Below are 18,235 nucleotides of genomic sequence, written 5' to 3'. Positions count from 1 at the left end.
TTTGTTTTCACCTCTGCCTACCCTTGCTTTTGCTGGGGCTGAAATCATTGCCAAACCTCCCAGGTTTGCATATTTCACTCTTTGTACCATCCCAGTCAGAGAATGTCGTCGCATGGCAACACAATGCAAAGCGTTCATTTAGTGACACAGAACAGTTTAGCTAAAGGCTATTTCAGCCACACACRGGTTCATTTTTGTGGAAAAGAGTAAACAGAAAAAAAGGGAAAATGTCCACAGATCCCACAATCCTTTTTTATTTGGAAGAACGGCTTTTAAATGAAGTCAARCAGTATCTTGTTTTATCATTCATTTATTTAGCAAAGAAAGGAATGAATTCAAATACCCCACACAATGAACACATATTATTCCCTGATATCAAGATGCAGATTYGCTTGTGAACAATTTTAAATGAATCTGTTTTCTTACTATTGAAATCATCTTGTACTGYGCATGGATTTGTGCAGAAGCAATACATTTTGGGCTCAATTCTGTAAACACATTAAAATAAGTAACTGGTTACATCTATACCACTGATGTCGGTGCAGCTCCTTATGTGATGAGCAAAATTATATTCAAGAGCCTAGCTTTTGCCAACCTAAATTTAGGCATGGAAATGACACTGAAAATTAGAAGTATATCTCTCTAGGCTCACTGCAGTGTTGGTGGAGAGACACAAGCYCTCATCAGGATGTAACTCTGCCCATCAAAGTATGTTTTCCCAGATGAGATGTAAAGGACGCTGGTGGCAGCTACAATCAAAATTGGCCAGACGCCTCAAGCAGAGCAAGATAAGCTTGGACCAAACTGTTTACAGAATTGATCTCATACAGCAAAGCCATTATGCATACAATTAACATTAGGAATGTGCTCATGTTGCGCTGACTTTATTAAAACTGGTCCCACATTTAAAGAAGTGAATATATTCATTCTATAATTAGGAGGAAAAAAATATTGAAGCATTTAATCCTATTAACATTTTACTTGCATCTGGGACCTCTTACTTTCTTTTCTGGTTTGAGCAGCCATATGGTCTGATGCTCTGAGAACTTTCTTCACTAACCTAAGTGCTTCAGTAGCTCTTGATTTGTATGCTGGCATGGTATTTTCCCAGAGGTTGCTGTGGAGCTCTGGTAGAGCTGACTAAATGCACAGTACCCTACACCCACGTGAGACTTTAATCAGTACTGCTTAATAGCCTGGAAATAAAAGCCATTTAAGCCCCTTTCTTTCTTCYACTCTCTTATGAAATTCCTAATTCTAGTCAAAAATCCCTTGATTAGTTTTAGCCAAACCACACTGCTTCAACATCAGGTGACTGCAAACGGCTGGAGAAGCTTCCACATAGAGTAACTCAAAAAGGCCATAAAAATCATCAGACTCAAATCAAAGTCCAAGATACATCTGCAAGCACAGGAGTTCATTTTCTAAGCAACTGAGAAACATATGCTGTGTATGGGACATAAAAAATAAGCACAAAATGTGTACTCAGGCATAATTGTGGTTTGAGTTAGCCAGTGAGAGTATATACCGTGCAGGATGTCAGTGGAAATCTTGATTCCTCCTCCCTCCATGCAGCATGGCTACATGGAAACAGCATAGGGAATTTTCATTTATCTGCCAAATTGTTTGCATTCAAAATAGAAAAGCGTTTTTAAATTTACACAATCAGTGTAAACATGGTTAGTAATATTAACTAATGGCATCAGAGGTAATACAATTATTTACCCAGAACAGATCACTTTATCCAAGTGAAAGGATGAAGGGTATTTAAACATGACATTTGATGAGCAAGGGACTTGATTTTCCCATTCAAAGAACAGGACAATGCTTTCGGAAACTAATTTTGTCCTGGAGAAAATTTGAGAGCTACATTGGCTTAAACCAGGATTGCAGGAAATGCCCACTTGTTACATTTTTGACAGAAAGAAAAATAAGAGCACTCATGGAGAAATGGACATAATTTAATAGGGAACTTGGCAGTGCTAGGTTAATGGTTGGACTTGATCTTAGACATCTTCCAACCTAGACAATTCTGTGAAATCTGCTTTTCATCAAAATGTAGCCTATTTCAGAAAAAAAATGCTAAATAAAGTAAGTTGAAATCTATCATGGACTGCACTTTGCTTTGCTCCATGTATTAGGAAAAGCTAATAGTACAGAACTACCTGGGCAGCCACACAGAACTCAGAAGGTGAAAATACTGATACAGGCAGTGCATCTGGGATCCTCTAAAATCAGCTGGCACACAAATACCTAAAGGCTTTAAAACCTGTTGTCTYGCAATCTAGATTGTGAAGAACTTGCTATCAAGTTTTTCTCATTTAAGTGCTGTGAAATTTCCATGTTTACCCTGCTGCTTCAGATAGAATTTTGCATATATTTCTGCCTGTAATACAGAAAAATTAAATTTAGGAAGTTAAATGTCAAAGGGAAATAATTAACAGAAACACTTTCCTGACATGTTGCCACGGGAGTTGCTCAAAGATCTGGAACACCTGAAATATTCCTTGGGAAGTGTGAGCAGATTGAGCATCTGCTAAATGCACTTCCACCTATGACCATGCAGACTTAACTTAGGGTAATATTASCACATATATAACATGTATCTAACATATGTATTTATCCATTAAAAGAAYGGAAAATAGATCACTATAAAGATAGGTGTGCCTCAAACTACTCAAGAGTTAGAGAAAAAAAAAAAGGTAATTTCAGTAATTTTAATTAAAAAAGRTTAAAATAAAAATACATTGTTCAAATGTTTTAAAGGTATTGGTCTCAAAACTAATAGTCTAAATATAAAATCCCTAAGCTGGCTTAATGTGCTCTTAGTACAGGGGCAGAAAGGAACAATGTTGCTCATATGTGTGTATGTACATGTGCTACTTTTTCTTGGCAGTAGCAGCAATATAGGTTTCATTTTATCTTATTTAAATATATAACTTATCTTTTGGCATGAACACAGTAATTGAAATACCATACTGGTTATGATTTGGAGAGSTTTTCTCCCCTCTCTCTCTTGCAAAGAAAATTTCTCTTACCCAGGGCAATCAGCTAATTTATTCCTGGAAAAGCAAATCTAACATACAGTAAAAAAATTACAAATTAAAGAGACCAGCATTATTGTAATTTCTGGAGCTGAGGTGGTGTGAGGGTGAGGTGCTTTCATTTGACTGAGTTAGTAACAGGGAGAGCTATTCAGCTGGAAAAAAATAGGCAGCTGAATTACTTGATTACTTTCATAGATGGTAAATGTGTGTTCATTTTACCGCATAGCATTTTAAAGACCACTTTGAATTTTTTCATTTTTCTGCAGAACAGATTGGAAGCATGGTGCTACATTCAGTTCTATCCCCATTCAAAAATGTAGCTCACTGCCATCACCAGATACACTGTTTACCCTTGCTATGTGTTTCTTGGTACTTTTTGATTTTTTTTCCTATGTARTTGTGGATCATTATAATCTGAACATGTTTTTTCTGTATTTGCCTATCAYAACATAACCTAATTAGCAAGGGCTCTAAAGAGAATGGAAACATTTCCACTCTGACTTTCCTTGCATACCTCCCTAGCATTCTAGTGYGATGCCTTTGCTTCTAGCAAGAAAATGAAAGCCCAATTCTTTAATCCTTAATAGTCACTTTTAATTTCTTCTCACAAGCTGCTTYTAACAATTCCTTGCTATTTGATAATAGCAAATGCTTCCTTTCTACTATATACTCTAGAAAATCTGTCTCAAATCYCTGCAATTTTCTTTTTAGTAATACATCTGGAATTTCAGATACAAAAATAACTATGTCATGAATGTGGGTGAAGACAGAACAAAGAAAAATGGTATAAAACATTGTGTTTCCTCATCTACCACTAAAAAGGAATTAAAACTGATAACTTAAAACTCAAACAGTATTTTAAATATTTACATCAATGAAGTCCAACAAGATCATCACTTAAAACACCGTAAGAATGTTCTTCTAGGGGCTGACTGATGCAGGTCAGGCATGGCAGCAAGGTGAGACAGCCCTTTGCAAATATATCCATATTCTCTGAGCCAGCTTTGTTTGTCGGACACGTGCATATAAAATAAAAGCTGSAAAGGAAAAAGCAGACCTACGATTATGCCTACATAGCCCCGAGAGCCAGAGATGGCACCCAAAACACGGTGCASTCGTACTGTTGTGTGGCCAGCCTGGTGGCGAGTGCCGCAGGCATCAGAGACCAGTGTGCTCCACRCTCCAGGGACAGGGAGCCTGTGGAATGCCAGCACAAACCGTGTGCTGCAGCAAGGCTGGTTTAGYAAGGATGTACTGAAAAACCTCCCAGTGTGCCTCTCCCAATGCTCTCCGCCCTCGGCCTCCCTGTGGGACATGCCCTTCCGCCCCCTCTCAAAAATTAAACTGCACGAGGTGAAGGCTTTATGCGAGCGGGCTCGGCGTGCACTGGAAACCACTGACCCTGGAGGTGTCCGGGTTAATTACCAGATTGTATCTCTCGCTCCAGCCTTAGCACTTCTCTGCACTCTGAGCAGCTGAACTGCAGCCAGAGTGATTTACAGCCCAGGAAGATCAGCCCACAGAGCCCAGAGCTGCTGCAGAGATCACTAAACCACCACAATTCTTTTTGTCATCCCCAGCACCTTGTGAGCTCTTCTTGGTGGCGTGAGCTTCAGGAGACTGCACAGAGGGATAACAGCAAAGCTCCCTTTTGAAACCCCAAGGAAGTAAAAGACAACGCCTAAAAAGAAAATTAGATTTGTTCTCCTGGCACAGGTGTAAGGGGCAACATTATTATTTCTTTTTAAAACTCAGGAATTACTTAGTCTCTTGTTAGAGAAATTGGAGTGGAAATTTATGAAACTGAGCAAAGCAACGCAATCTTCATGAGTGGTCCAGCAACACCGAGGGGCTACAGCTGCCCCTGACACTGAAGGCCAACCTTGCATTCTGCGAAGAAAACATCATGTCACAAACAGGCGGTTTGGGCTTTTGGCAGCAATGGGACATTGATGGCTTGGATCGTGCTTGAAATGTCTCTGAACTTCATCTCTGAAGCCTCAATCACATGAGCACTCAAGTTGCACAGGCCTTGGGGACTGGGGAGTTACAGGAGGCCAGAAAATACACAAGCCCATTAGTATTCATCATAATTATTGAAATCTGTAAAATAGGTATTAGAATAAGTCTTTGCAGTAAGATGTGGATTGAAGTATTTGTTTCTCTCCTCTAGAATCAGGTTGTTTTTGTTAAATGCCTGGGAAGAAAAAGAAAAAAAAGAAATAAGAAAAGGAAAAGAACATAGGAAAGGTAACCACTATGTGATCTTTCACTGAGGTAGTTTTTGTGGCAAATATCTGTGTATAATAAGCCAGTCAAAAATGCAGTGAGAAATACCTGTACATTTACAGAAACTGGCATTTGCAAGAAGTATCTTCTTACATAATGACATTCTTAAAGAAAGCAATTCCACTTAATTAAGCCAGGCATTTCCCTCCCCAATATTACAAAACTAATTTTATGATTCTATGAATATTTTTTAATCATACATATGCAGTTCTTCCTATTAGAATGAGTCATAATATCTTTTTACTAAATAACAATTATTTTCTCTTTGCTGCATTAATTCCCCGATTTCCAAGTGCCAGAAATGTCTGAAGGCCTTAAGAGCATAAATCCTGTTTTTTTTTAAAAAGTAATATGGGTATTTGATGGGTATTTATTTTATTATATGAAATTTCCAAGGATTGTTTCTTTTTTTTTTTTTTTTTTTTTTTTTCTGTAACTATCCAGAGAGATGATTAGTGGAATTTGAGAAAGCTTTAAATTAGTTTCATATTCCACTGCTGTCTAGAAGATTTGGACTTTTCTTGCTGTTCTTAATGTATTTCATTAAAATGTCTCTAATTACAAAGAAAAATGCAGAAATTAAGAACTAGATTATCCAGGTAGGATTTAAGAAAAATCCTCATTTGCAAAAAAGCTTTGCAGCTGCATGAATAAACTGTGTAATCTGAAGTTACTGAACTTTTATTTTCAGACTGCACATCCTTCCTTAATTCAGTGTATCTGAAAAGCAGAGTTATTTTAAAAGGTCACCAAAAGAAAACAGCAATTTGGGAATAATGATAAAATAGTATGGATATCATTATAGACTCTCAGTAAAAGTCTGTACTGCTGTTTCATAGAATAGTTTGGGTACAAACACTAGGTGAGAGTCTGACCCAGAATATATTCACAGGATACATCTCCTGTGTAGAGACACAGGGTAGGAAGATGAACAGTGCCTTTGACACTGGATGATCAGAGCCAAAGGATTTTCTTCAGTAGATGCCATGGTGATTGTTAATGGCCTTACTTACTTCTTGAACAATCCTCTAGGGAACACAATTAGGAAAAAAATTCCCACAAAACAACTTGAGCTTTTTTCCAGGAAAGGCTTCTGTATAAATCATACACAGTGCAAAATCCAACTTCCTGCCTAAYAGGGATTGACAAGTGGAAGGATCTGCAATTGCAATACCTCAAATGAAATCTACTTTTGTCATTAACAATCAGCGTAAGTTGAGCTCAAATGCCACTGCGGAAAAGCAGCGAGGAGCATTCTTTTGWTACATCAGAAATGTTGTCTAGGTGTACAGAGCAGCTCCCAGCCCTGTGCTCACCTTGATGGCTTCTACAGAATCGTATTTGTCCAGTTTGTTGATGTGGTTGGTAATGCTGGTGTTGAGCGGAGCGGGTGACACCGGGTGGATGACAGTGGCATCGTGGGACTGCTGCTGGTAGCGCTGGCAGTAGGTGTAAACAAGCAGGGTGAGAAGGCAACCGAGTATTGAGCTGCTTAATCCCACTGCGATCATGTGGAACATGTTGAACTCTGCAGAGCGGGGACGAGAAGACCATCTTAATTTTAAGGCAGTAGCAATAAAAGCTTCAGCTCGGGGGAAAATGTGGAAGGGTGTTTGATTCAAACARGGATAAGGGAACCTTCATGTGTTTCCTTCAAACATCTCAATTGCAATGATTTATCCCTACAGTAGTAAATTCATTTTACTTCCCTGAAGGGACCCTGATAAGAATCTTAGATATCCATACACCTCTGCAAGTATTGAGATCTTTGAAAGATGTGTAAACAAGTTCAGAACACAACAAAAGAAAAATTATTTGCATTCTGTATGTTTGAATAGTTCATCAATTTTTTTTCTTCATGCTGTACAACAGAGCCTTGTTATATATAAATTATGTACATAATGTACATACATTGCTTTTTTGTTTTAGTGAACTATAATATCACCTCCTCTGCTRCTCTTACAGTTCTTCCTCTTACACAGTGACTTGTGGCAGAACTAACAAAATCCTGATATATTTGAACCACATCCCTGCTTTCCCTAAAATGTTTTCCATAACCCTTTTTCTGGATGCAGGTGCCAGAAGCAGCAGCACACATTTTTCCATCCCTTCTTTGGATCTTGCTCATTACCATTCTTTCTGTATCTTGGCCAGTTTGTTCCCTTCTCCAGCTCTTTAAATTTTTTTCTTTTTATAAGGGGGACTGAGGAAGAAATGGTAGCATTTTAGGGGAAAATGGGAAGCGGCAAGAGACAGWCTTCTTGAATCTCAATATAATTTTAAACATGGCAGCCAGAGAATGCAAAATCAACAACTCAGAGCCCAGCACTCTCCTATCTGCTCTGCTCTTCAAAGATACAATGGGATCAGACCATGGGAAACCCCTTTCACCTATGCAAGGATTAAAACTGAGAGGAAGCCCATTGCTGCATGAAACTGCAGAAGAGAAACTTAAGCACAATAGTCCCCTGATGTTACTGAACAGAGACACCAGGTCAGGTATGGCACCAGTAGGATTTGCTCAAAATAAACAAATTACGCTGCTTTCCATTGTTATTTTGAAGTGGAGCTGTGCTTTTTGATTAGGAAAGAAATATCACTGAGTAGCTCATGGTGGAAATTTCCTCTTAAAATGACTGAAAATTTGTTTGTTRTCTAAATGCACAAATTAATAAACTGATATACTGGTGCTAGTCTTAAAAACTTCTGTTAGATCCTTTTCATTGTAATACAGAGAAATGGGCCAGCACATAGTCCTCATTTTTTGTAAACCCTAATGTTTTTTACATGCCTACTGAGTACTTAGAAACATGAACTAATATTTAGGTGACTCGGTTGACTGCTTCAGCACATCAATCACTGAAATATCCTTCTACACCTTATTGAGAGCTACCCAGTGTTGCAGAACTTGGCAAAATGTTTTCAGAGTACCACTGCAAATTAGTAAAAAAACAAATTACACTATTCTGGCTCCCATAACAAGTTACCATATGCACAAGTACCCTTGCATAACCTCTGTGTTTTCATTGTCCTTTATTAGGTTAAAAATGCAGCTTATCTGTGCATGGAGGAATACTAGAACTGGCCAGAGCTATTACCATGACTACACAGATTAAGCGTGATAGCTCAGCACAGAAAAAAACCAAAAAACAACTAGTTCCTTTTTCTTCTTCTTCTTTGGTTTGGTGGTTTTAAGAGGTTTTCATTTCATGATTTGTTTTGCTAGCATCACGACTCTCCATAATGAAACCTTTTGTTTACTTTTAGTTTTTAGTTTACTTTTTAGTCTCTGGTAATGAAGATGAAAATGAGTCCCAGATAGAATCTGAGCTATTAAATAGGTTAGCAGACTGCTTTTCCATTGTTTATTTGAAGTCCAAAAGAGGTTTGTGGACTTATTATCCTGAAAAAGGTGGAGTAACAGCAAATTTTCACCAACTGAATATTAGATTATTATAGATATTTCTTTTTGAATACAATGGTGACWGCCACACTGAAAAAGAAGAAAATACAAACATCCAATAATGCATGTTCTACTTTCAAAGGTCACCAATGACAGATGGATATTTAATGAGAAATCCTGTACATTTTTCTGTACAAGGAACTACTTTTTTTTTCTGTACAAGTGTAAATAATGAGAATGAARCATTTAGATGGTAGAATAACAACAAGGGAGTGCAAGAGGTGAAACAAAAGCAAAAAAACAGGGAATCAATATTTCAGCCTTTAATACACATCTTGAGCTGAAAAGCTTACCGCCACATCGTTTCTCTTCTATGCTGCTGGATCGTGCCACAGATATTTCTAGAAAAGAAAAAATAAACCACTTAGGCCAAGGAGAAAAAACATTACAGAGAATTTCTAGTTAGATTAACACAGTAAGGATTTTAAAATGCATTCTATTACATTCACTTCATGTTCAAAGTAAAAAATATTTTGGTATGTGGTAGAATTAATAGAAAGGTCCCATGACATCTTTAGGTTCCTTAGTTTCCCAAGCAAAAGCAGCAACTTAATTTTAATTCTCGCCTCAAAACATATCTTGAATTAAAAGGATGAAATGCASATGAAAAAATTCTTTGTGGAGTTTAAGCATGTGAAGGAAGAGTTGATTTAATGAATAGTAAAATTAACTACAGTTTAATTACCTTGCGTTCAAATGGGCTCATTACTTCTAGAAGTCACATCCAGCACTAATGTGAAAACTGGGAATTTACACATCTTAGAAAAAGATGAATGCCAATTTCACAGGTCTCAGTTGTAAACTAATAAAATGCAATTCCAATCTGTACCCTTATCATTTTGACTTTGAAAAAATTCTGAGAAAATACTGAAAAAAATCAATATAAAATCTGTTGKCAATCAAGTTTTTCCATTCTTTACTTCCAGACCATGTCTTCTGTGGTGGAAAATTCTGCTTTACAAATTAGTCTCTTGAACCTCTCTGAAAGGGTCAAGGATCATCTRTATACAAGTGGGGTAACTGACACAGTATAGCTGATTTCAAAAAAGCAGAACTTTAGGTTCCTCGATAACAAAGACAAATGAAGTGAGGGAAAAGATATAAAAACAGGTTAGCACTAYGTGCCCAGTTCTTACAACAGAGGAAAGCTGCTATTTCTGCAGGGACTAGGCTTTTCAGCCAAGAGCTAAGGAGGAAACCCTTGAGTCAAAGGACCTGGATGAGTAAAAGAAAGTTGAGTGAACCAAAGAAACCAAACTAGACTCCCTAAGATGAGAGTAACAGGCACGACTTTATGTGCTGTTTTATTGGTAAAGTCAGGAGCAACAGCAAACAAACCAGAAGGGCAAGACAAGAGGTTTCTTGTTTCAGATTCTAAAAATGCCTACTCTCCAAAACAAGATGTAGAACTTATATTGGATTAAGCTGAGGATGCAGAGAATGTGAATATGAATAGAGCTTCAAAAGCCTTAGAAAAGGGGGAAAATGCAATGTGGGAGTTTTTGCTTTTGTATTGACATTTTTCACAATGGTTTTAGAGGAAAATRCTATTTGGGAGTTAAAGCATTATGCACCACCCATAAAAATAGTATTTAACTTTTTGGATATCTTTCTCATATTGTTCTGTAGTTTACTGCATAGCCACACAAAGAAAAGGCTGCCGATGACTAAACACAGCTACATTTTAAATGGTACATTAAAATGCAAATTTTTTCTGCCTGTGAAAAGAACCCTAGCTTTTTTAATGTACATAGGGAGAAAGTCAACTGTTAACAGCAGGGCATTGTGACCACCCATATCTTTGTGAGGATTTAAATGGCTGCTGCGATTTAAAAACAAAAGTACARTCATGAGTTTCAGCAAATACTATAGAATAATACATAACGTGACCAACCATCCATCAGGTACTTAGTGGTCATGRGGGAGATAAGGACTGGAGGCAAAGTTAATAGCATTTACCTTTCTGAGCAGTTATTAATGTAAGGAACCCTCTAAAATTACCTCCAGATTAACTACCAGAGACCCCTTTTCATACATGCAAACTACAAAACATAGAGCAATGTTTCTCTAATAACCCTTGTCTCAAAAACACATAAAATAAAAAGCAAATTATTTCTACTTGCTGTCTGTACTCATCCCCTGCTACCAAGYAGAATGGGAGGGACCTGCAGAATGCTCTGATGAAGACTAAACAAAGTCCCAGGCAGTGACAGTAGGGAACAGCTCACAGGATTGGGTGCTGTGGGACAGATTTTTATGCAGACATCAGATCTAACATCATCTCTACACAGTAGATCAACATCCTTGTGCTGACTAAAGGCAAGCTCTGCTCCAGCTCATAGATCTGCAGTCTGGAACAGGGGCATCCCTCGCTGCTGAAACCCTGAGAGATTTCACTAACCCTTGGTGGAGCTGGCTGGTCTCACCTGGTATGAAGTTGGAGTCCACAGCGCAGGCTCGGGTCTCCGTGGTGTTTCCCGTGCACTGGCTGCCCACAGGGAACAGAATGATGCACTGACGCGTGCGGAGCTGGGAGCCGGACGAGTCACAGTCTGACCACTTGGACCACTCGGACCAGCTGTCTGCAGCAGGCAGAGAGGGACAGACATGCAGACACTGGGATTATTCAAGGACACTGAGAGACAGAAATAGCTTGTATTCCTGAGTTAGCACAGAAGGCCTCATCCCCAGCTGCCATCATCGAGCAGAGAGGGCAGGTTCTTCATTCCAACAAAACAAAGCCAGTTTAGCTTTGGCAAAGGTCTCTGAAATGTGGAGAGGGATGGTACGTTTGCTGCGGACATAGCATGGGTTTGGCTTCCGCCATGGCCTTTGTGTGTGGAAGTGAGAAGCCCAGTGATTCTGCAGAGGTGACTGAAAGGCTGGTTGCTGTGGAATTAATTCCAGTCTACCTCATTAGGGTGGGCAAGGGCACTGCATTTTTTTACGTATCTGATGAGTAGCACTGAGAACTAYAGGAGTATATATTCCAATCTGAGACAGGATGTGCATTTAACCACTACTAAAAATAGTAGTATCTTGACTTTTTTAAAGTTTTCTTTTTTTAGCTTTTGCTGTTTCAGGTCTATTTCTTGGCTGTAGATTGTTGCCTTCTATTTMTTTTCTATATTTCTTCCTCTCCTCATATAGCTTTGATTAAGATATTTTTATTTCATGCCTGTGTGATCTCAGATATTTTCCTTAAATGAAGTGGATTGATCTCATTCCCATGGGGTGCTATGAGTTTACTGTGCTCAGCATTTTTACAACTCAAGGCCAAGTCTTGCCTTCTTAGGAGTCTTCTGAGTTTGGCAAATACAGTACAGACAGAGCTCAGGTAAACTTCCTTTCTTCTGTCAGCTTTCCCACAGAGACAGGTTCTATGGTTTTGATATGGAAGAAATATTCCTGCTACCCCAAACCAAACTTGTTTCTATGTCAAAATTTTAAGTGATTTTATGCCAATATGAAGCAAATTTACAAATTTCATTTTGTTTCAAATGAAGAACTGTATTTTCTAAATTTTGTTCACGTTAGATTGAAGAACATTTGTGAATTAGTGAAGCTTTTCTCCACTGTCAATCAGGTGGAAAGTCAAGAAACTTTTACACTCTTTGGGGCCCCTCCCAATATATTGTATAATTCCAGGTTCACACTTAACCATTACTTTCCCCTTGTTCACACAGGAAAGAAGTTAAAACTCTCAGTAATCTAAAATTTAACAGACTCCAGCAGGGGTATTTGAGACTGCACTCTTGAAAAATGCCAAGCAACATGTTGTTGATAACRTGATGTTGTTTATCAAGAGAATTTACTTAGCAGCTGAGGTAGGAGCCAGGATATTGATATTTATGAACGATTAGCAACTTTCTGGAGGCCTCCTTTGAACAACAGGACAAACATCTTGACACAATCAGTTTGTAGGATCTTGTTATTGYGAGTAGCAAAAATACTCAGTTCTGTCCTTTGATGTTGCTGTCTCCTAGGAGAGGCCCTGGGAGAGCCTCATTTACAGGGTGGGTACTGGGAGCACAGAGGCAGATGCCAAAATGTAGTTCAGTCCTAATTCAGGGGAGTAGGAGAGCTGAGGTGGGAGTCAGGCAAATGGACAGGCTGCTTCCTGCTTACTTAGTGTGGCACATCTGGGAGCTGCTGCTATCACCTCCAGTGTCAGCTGCTGGATCTATGCAAAATAATGGATTTTACCCTCAATATGTAGTAATAATAAAGCCCTGCTCGTTSAAGTTTAAAGGAATGTTGCTCATTACAAATCTTGGCCCAGTTCACTCTGGTGGCAGGAGCATGCTTAAACCAGAGCCAAGACTTTTGTCCATTCCTGGTATAATTGGGATATACACAGCAGGTGCCAAAATACTCGTGGGCATCCTAAATGCATCTTGTTGGCTGGTGTTCTCTACAGCCCCACCTTGTCCAATGAGTTTTTACCTGCCAGATTCTTTGTTGAAGAAGCAACATCCCATGATAAAAGCAAAGTACACACCTGTATGTGTCACATACAGGTGACTGGGAAAGGTTACTGTTCCATCCTGCCCCTTAGGGGACCCATAAAGGCACTATGTGAATCCCACAGCTCACCCAGACACTCCAGGTAGTCCTGGATATGGTGCYGAGCTGATCAGCTCTGTCTGGCACACAGAATCACAGAAAAAGAGAGGGGAACATCAGTGCAAGCATGAAACAGATGGGCACCACTGCAACAGTGGCTCCTTGTACCAAACCTGTGGTTTGAGGAGGTTTTGGGGAGCTCAGAGAGCYGCAGAGAATAAAGGTACCCAAGATAACAGATGTATGGTTTTGAATTGTCAGATTTGCCCTCTGTGGAGCCACTATCTCTGCCATCACTGGGAAGCTGAACCCACAGCTTTTGAATGCTCTTCTACTGACTGAGCTATCTTGCCTTGTTCCTTTCATTTCTATATCTTCAAAGTATCTGAGGCTCTCTCACACCTCAGGCAGGCTCCTCTCAACTTGCTCCTCAGTTCTGCGCAAAAGTCATGAGAATGTAAAAGAGAGGGTGTACTGGAGAGGTGTTTGAGCTGGAACTGCTTTTCACCTCTAACATGGCAAGGCTTACTCATGAYAAGTCACGCCTTCTTCCTACAAAGTGTTGGTTGGCCTTTGAAGCCAGGTTAAGATAAAGCAGTTCCTAAGAGGTCCCTTGGTGAAGRTGGCACCTCAGAAAGATTGGATTAATCAATGAAACATTATAAATTCCTTTCATGCAGAATTACATCACCATTTCTTAATGCTCAGCTGCTTTGTCCAAATTTGTAGGTGTGAGTTACCAATCCAAAGACAGAATGCATTTTCACCTCTTACAGAAGTAGTAAATACTTAAAGTACAAAATACTGTTTTATGCAATGTATTACAGAYATCACTGCAACTGGTTGCACTCACTGATAATCAGTCACTACTGATCAATACTGCAGTGCTTCCTTTCATATTGATGTGATTGCATTTAGATAAATTAAAACTTCAAATTCAGGGACAACTTTTAAAATGAAACATGATAAAAACTGATGTGTTTTGCAGACACAAGCCTGTTACTTTCTTTTGAGTACATACTTGAATGTTTCAGTTGAATTTGCCATTAAATCTATATCCTCAACAAATCTTTAGTATCAGAATTCCAGAAAGTTTAGTTTTCTGCTAGTTTTGTTTGGTGGGGTGGAGAAAAAAGCAGTATTTCAAATGCCAAAAAATCTTCACTCTTTTCACAACGTAARAAATGTTATAAATCATTTCCAATTTTGCATATGCAAAAGTGTTTCTGTGTTGGTTAGTTGTTCTCAGATTCCARGTGTCATTACAATTCTCTTCTTATACTGTACATGTCACTCAAGCAGTGGATGTCAGCAGTGTTTCAGATCTGCACAAGGAAGAACCACTCTTCACCTGGTCCTCACCACAAGAAAATGGCTCTGCAGGCATCTGTCCAAACTTGATCTACGTGGCACTGTAGTTATTTTTGAACCATACCAATGTGGAATGAGGGCAGTAAAAAGCAGTTTTGAAATCCGTATTGTAAACATGAGGCAAGGGCCATTCTCAGAGCCAGCGGATGATGTGCTCTTTCAAAAACCTAAGGCGAGTTTTCAGTGAGATTGAAATATTAATAAAATATTACAGAATGTGAGAAATACATTTTAAGCCTCTGAAATGTTATTGTTTTGTAATGGGCTCCTTTGTTGAATGAAGATGAATGAAACCAACCTACTCCTCCATCCTGCCTCTGCTCCAAAACGTGGGTCATGGGCAGGTCAAAACAAGATGAAGACATTAYTTATGAATGTTTGCAAACTGTTACTTATAGGAAAATGGTGGTAGAAAATAAATGCACAACAAGAGAAATAGCTACAATACTACACAATSAACACTCCAGCTCTGACCTTTTAAAGATGCCTTAAGGATTTCAAGGCAGCTGTGCAACTTCTACATACAAATGTACACWATTTGTCTCAAAAAATCAAATCATCAGCTGATTTCTGTGCTTGGCTTTTTTTTTTTTAACCCAACACAGAGTGGTGCATTGGCTTTAATTTTGACAAAGTAGGTACTTTTATTCTGCTGGAAGACATTTTGTGCCTAGAAAAGGAAATAATCATAACAAGTAATATAATTCACACAAACTGATGGGGTTATTGGTCTCACATGCACAGCCTCATCATATGAGCARAAAACTTTTGTTATGAAGTCTAGGTGCTCTAAGTGAAGCAAGTAATACAATGTGGCAGCAGATTGCTTCTTTCCTTTTGTTGTTGCCTGTAATCCATTAATCACCAATAAATGAAAGTTTATATGGTTTTAATCTCAATTTCTCACTTAAGTTTTATTAGAAAGAAGTAAGTTTCCTTTAGTGTAAGTCAAAAGGCAGAGTCAAAGTTACAGAAATAGACATGATCCATAATGTCATAGAACTAGCAGGAGTGCTGAGATATTTCATCTACTAAGCACTCCRCACTCATTTAAAAAGATCAAGTCTTTGTTCCTTAACATCCAAAGTTGAGGAAGGGATTTTACAAAGCCCGTCAAAGTTAGCTTTGTGTTTCATATGAAAACAGGGCAAATACTATCTACTTGAAGGACCTAGTGATAACATGTGTTGAATATTAACCTCAGCAATTTGCTTGCTGTGAATGTTTGGTGGTGTAACAAAAGCACTTCCTTGTGACATTTTTAWTAAAAGCCTCATGAACTGTTTGCATGATCCATTTCAAATATTGCAGTTTTACTTTTAATCCAGATCCAGCCATGGTAACTTCAATTTTAATTTTTAAAGAGGGAGGAAGGAGGTAGTGTCCTGTAGAACATATTTTGCTTGTGCTTGATTTAATGTAGCATTGTAGCACGCAAGAGCTGACTGTGCACTTCATAAAGGAGAGCAGTTATTTGCTTCTAAATAATAGATCAAGGACATCATGTTGCCTAAGTGGGAATGCCTCATTCAGGGACAYATAAAGAGCCAAGAGGGATGGGCTGATCGGCTGTACCTGGACAGGGCTGTGTGTTGCAGAGCGCCTCCTCCGTGTGCAAGCCAAGGCAGATGTCCCCTCCGTAGGCAGGGGCGGGGTTGGTGCACGAGCGGGTTCTCATGTAGTGTCCACCTCCACAGGTYGCTGAGCACTTTGACCAAGATGACCAGCAAGACCAGCCTCCATCCACTGGGAACACAAAGAATACTGTATTTTTACAAGCTGATGGGAGACAAGACATAATCCAGCTCATCTTTCTCACATTCCGTGGGTCTAACTCATGGCCCACTGAAATCACTGGATATTTTTAGCTGTCACTGAACATAGTTCCCACAAATTTAATCGTATCACTATGTAATTTARTTTTAAAAGCCCCATGTATGCTGGAAAGCCTAACGAAATTACTCATCCATATAAGACATTTTCGATGGTTATCACAATATCTTTAAGGGCATGAATCTGTTCTTTTTCTTTTCCTTTTCTTGTCTCAGTTTTGAGGAAACAAAATACCAAAGATTGTTTAGCAGAAATATTGTAAGCTCAGAGTAGTTTTTTTATGGATATAAATAAAACTTAGCCCAATAATAGCAACAGAAAGATGGAGGAATCCAGAATTGTTTCACAACAAAGGTGAATTGCCCTAACTCTACAACCTGTTTCAAATGATCTAACACRGTTGTAGGGTTTGATGGACCAATATAATGTTACAATCTTAACACGGCTCTACCACAGATGAAAGCAGCCAAACAATATCAGAAGTTTTAAAAAGCAACACACATTGACAGAAAGTCACTTTAAGTTTCAAAGACAAGTTTTTGAAGAAAAATATTATTTGCTTTCTCCCCTAAATATTATTACTTACATTCCCCTCMCTGCCCCTTTCTGTATTTACTAACACAAGTATGTCAGACTATTCTATAGTCAGAGTTTTCAGAACATTCCTCTGAAATGTAGGCTGAATTTCATGGGAGACCCATTTGTCAGATGGTTTATGACACATTGCCACTGGACAAGATTTAAATGAAAGTTCACCTTATTGCCTGCACCAGTCTGGCTCCTTTGAGCCTCTCTTCTTAAAGTTACTGCTCCAGGATGTATTTCTCGTATTTATACCCACATTGCAGCCCATCTGCCAAAGGCTCTATGTAGCCACATGACAAAGTCAGATGTTCTAGTTGCAGGGAAGTGTTCCTTTGGCAAAGAAACTCAGTGTTTTCTTCATTTATCTTTTTTTTTTTTTTTTTAAAAAAAAAAGGACAAAAACCTAAACTTTCAAAATTTTCATATTCTACAACAAATTAATTTCTTTTCACACATCTATTTAAAGTGTTATCACTTGAATTCTTAAGGAAGTAAATTATTTATCATGTCTTTTTGATCTTTTCTTTTTAACTAATGAAATTCCCTTTCAAGTGACAGATTCTGATAGTTTACTGAAGTGCTATTCCATCTTCATCTCTTACCAAAAAAGAAAAAAAAGGTCACAAATCTTAAAAAAATTAGCTCACAATGAAAATTTTTACGTGGTATTTGCATTTAGATTCTCTCTTAGATGGAGATGTAGAACATTTGAAAAATATTTGTTTTGGCCTTGCAGGATTGCATATCACAAATGCACTTGGTGAATTGAGTAGAGTGATTTCTATGCAAAGTATTCAATAGTGAGAAAATGAGCTAGGAGAATTTTGATATCAAAACCTATACATGTATTTTTTAATGTAATTTCACATGCAGGGTAGCCTCAGGTTTCCAACTGCTAATCAGAGGCAATTCACTATTGCATACCTAAGATTATTTACTAATCCTGCAACTTAAATTGTTGAACATGCAGCATTTTATTCCCTGTATTGTTTATTTGCAACACCATCCTAAACATCAAGAAAGCATGGACTTGGCACTTCCTTGCTAAGAACAGAAGTTGTGAAAACTTTTGCAAGTAATT

The 18,235-nt window shown here is 38.4% G+C and overlaps 1 protein-coding gene across 1 annotated transcript in view; it reads right to left on the bottom strand.

Annotated features, from left to right (window-relative positions):
* Positions 1-3,409: 3,409 nt before the first annotated feature.
* The window catches only part of SEMA5A (semaphorin 5A), a gene marked incomplete at its 5' end in the record, with an annotated part of 210,120 nt that continues 195,294 nt past the window's right edge, over positions 3,410-18,235 (bottom strand). The window contains 5 exons of the mRNA XM_057370806.1: positions 3,410-5,244; positions 6,653-6,864; positions 9,093-9,140; positions 11,226-11,381; positions 16,312-16,482. Coding sequence (XP_057226789.1) covers positions 5,125-5,244; positions 6,653-6,864; positions 9,093-9,140; positions 11,226-11,381; positions 16,312-16,482 — 707 coding nt within the window. The remainder of the gene's footprint in view (positions 5,245-6,652; positions 6,865-9,092; positions 9,141-11,225; positions 11,382-16,311; positions 16,483-18,235) is intronic.

Source organism: Malurus melanocephalus, unplaced genomic scaffold, assembly GCF_030028575.1.
Source record: "Malurus melanocephalus ecotype Western Australia unplaced genomic scaffold, MMel_1.1 scaffold_133, whole genome shotgun sequence".
NCBI classification, from domain to species: Eukaryota; Metazoa; Chordata; class Aves; order Passeriformes; family Maluridae; genus Malurus; species Malurus melanocephalus.
This window is presented reverse-complemented; position numbering and strand designations above follow the sequence as displayed.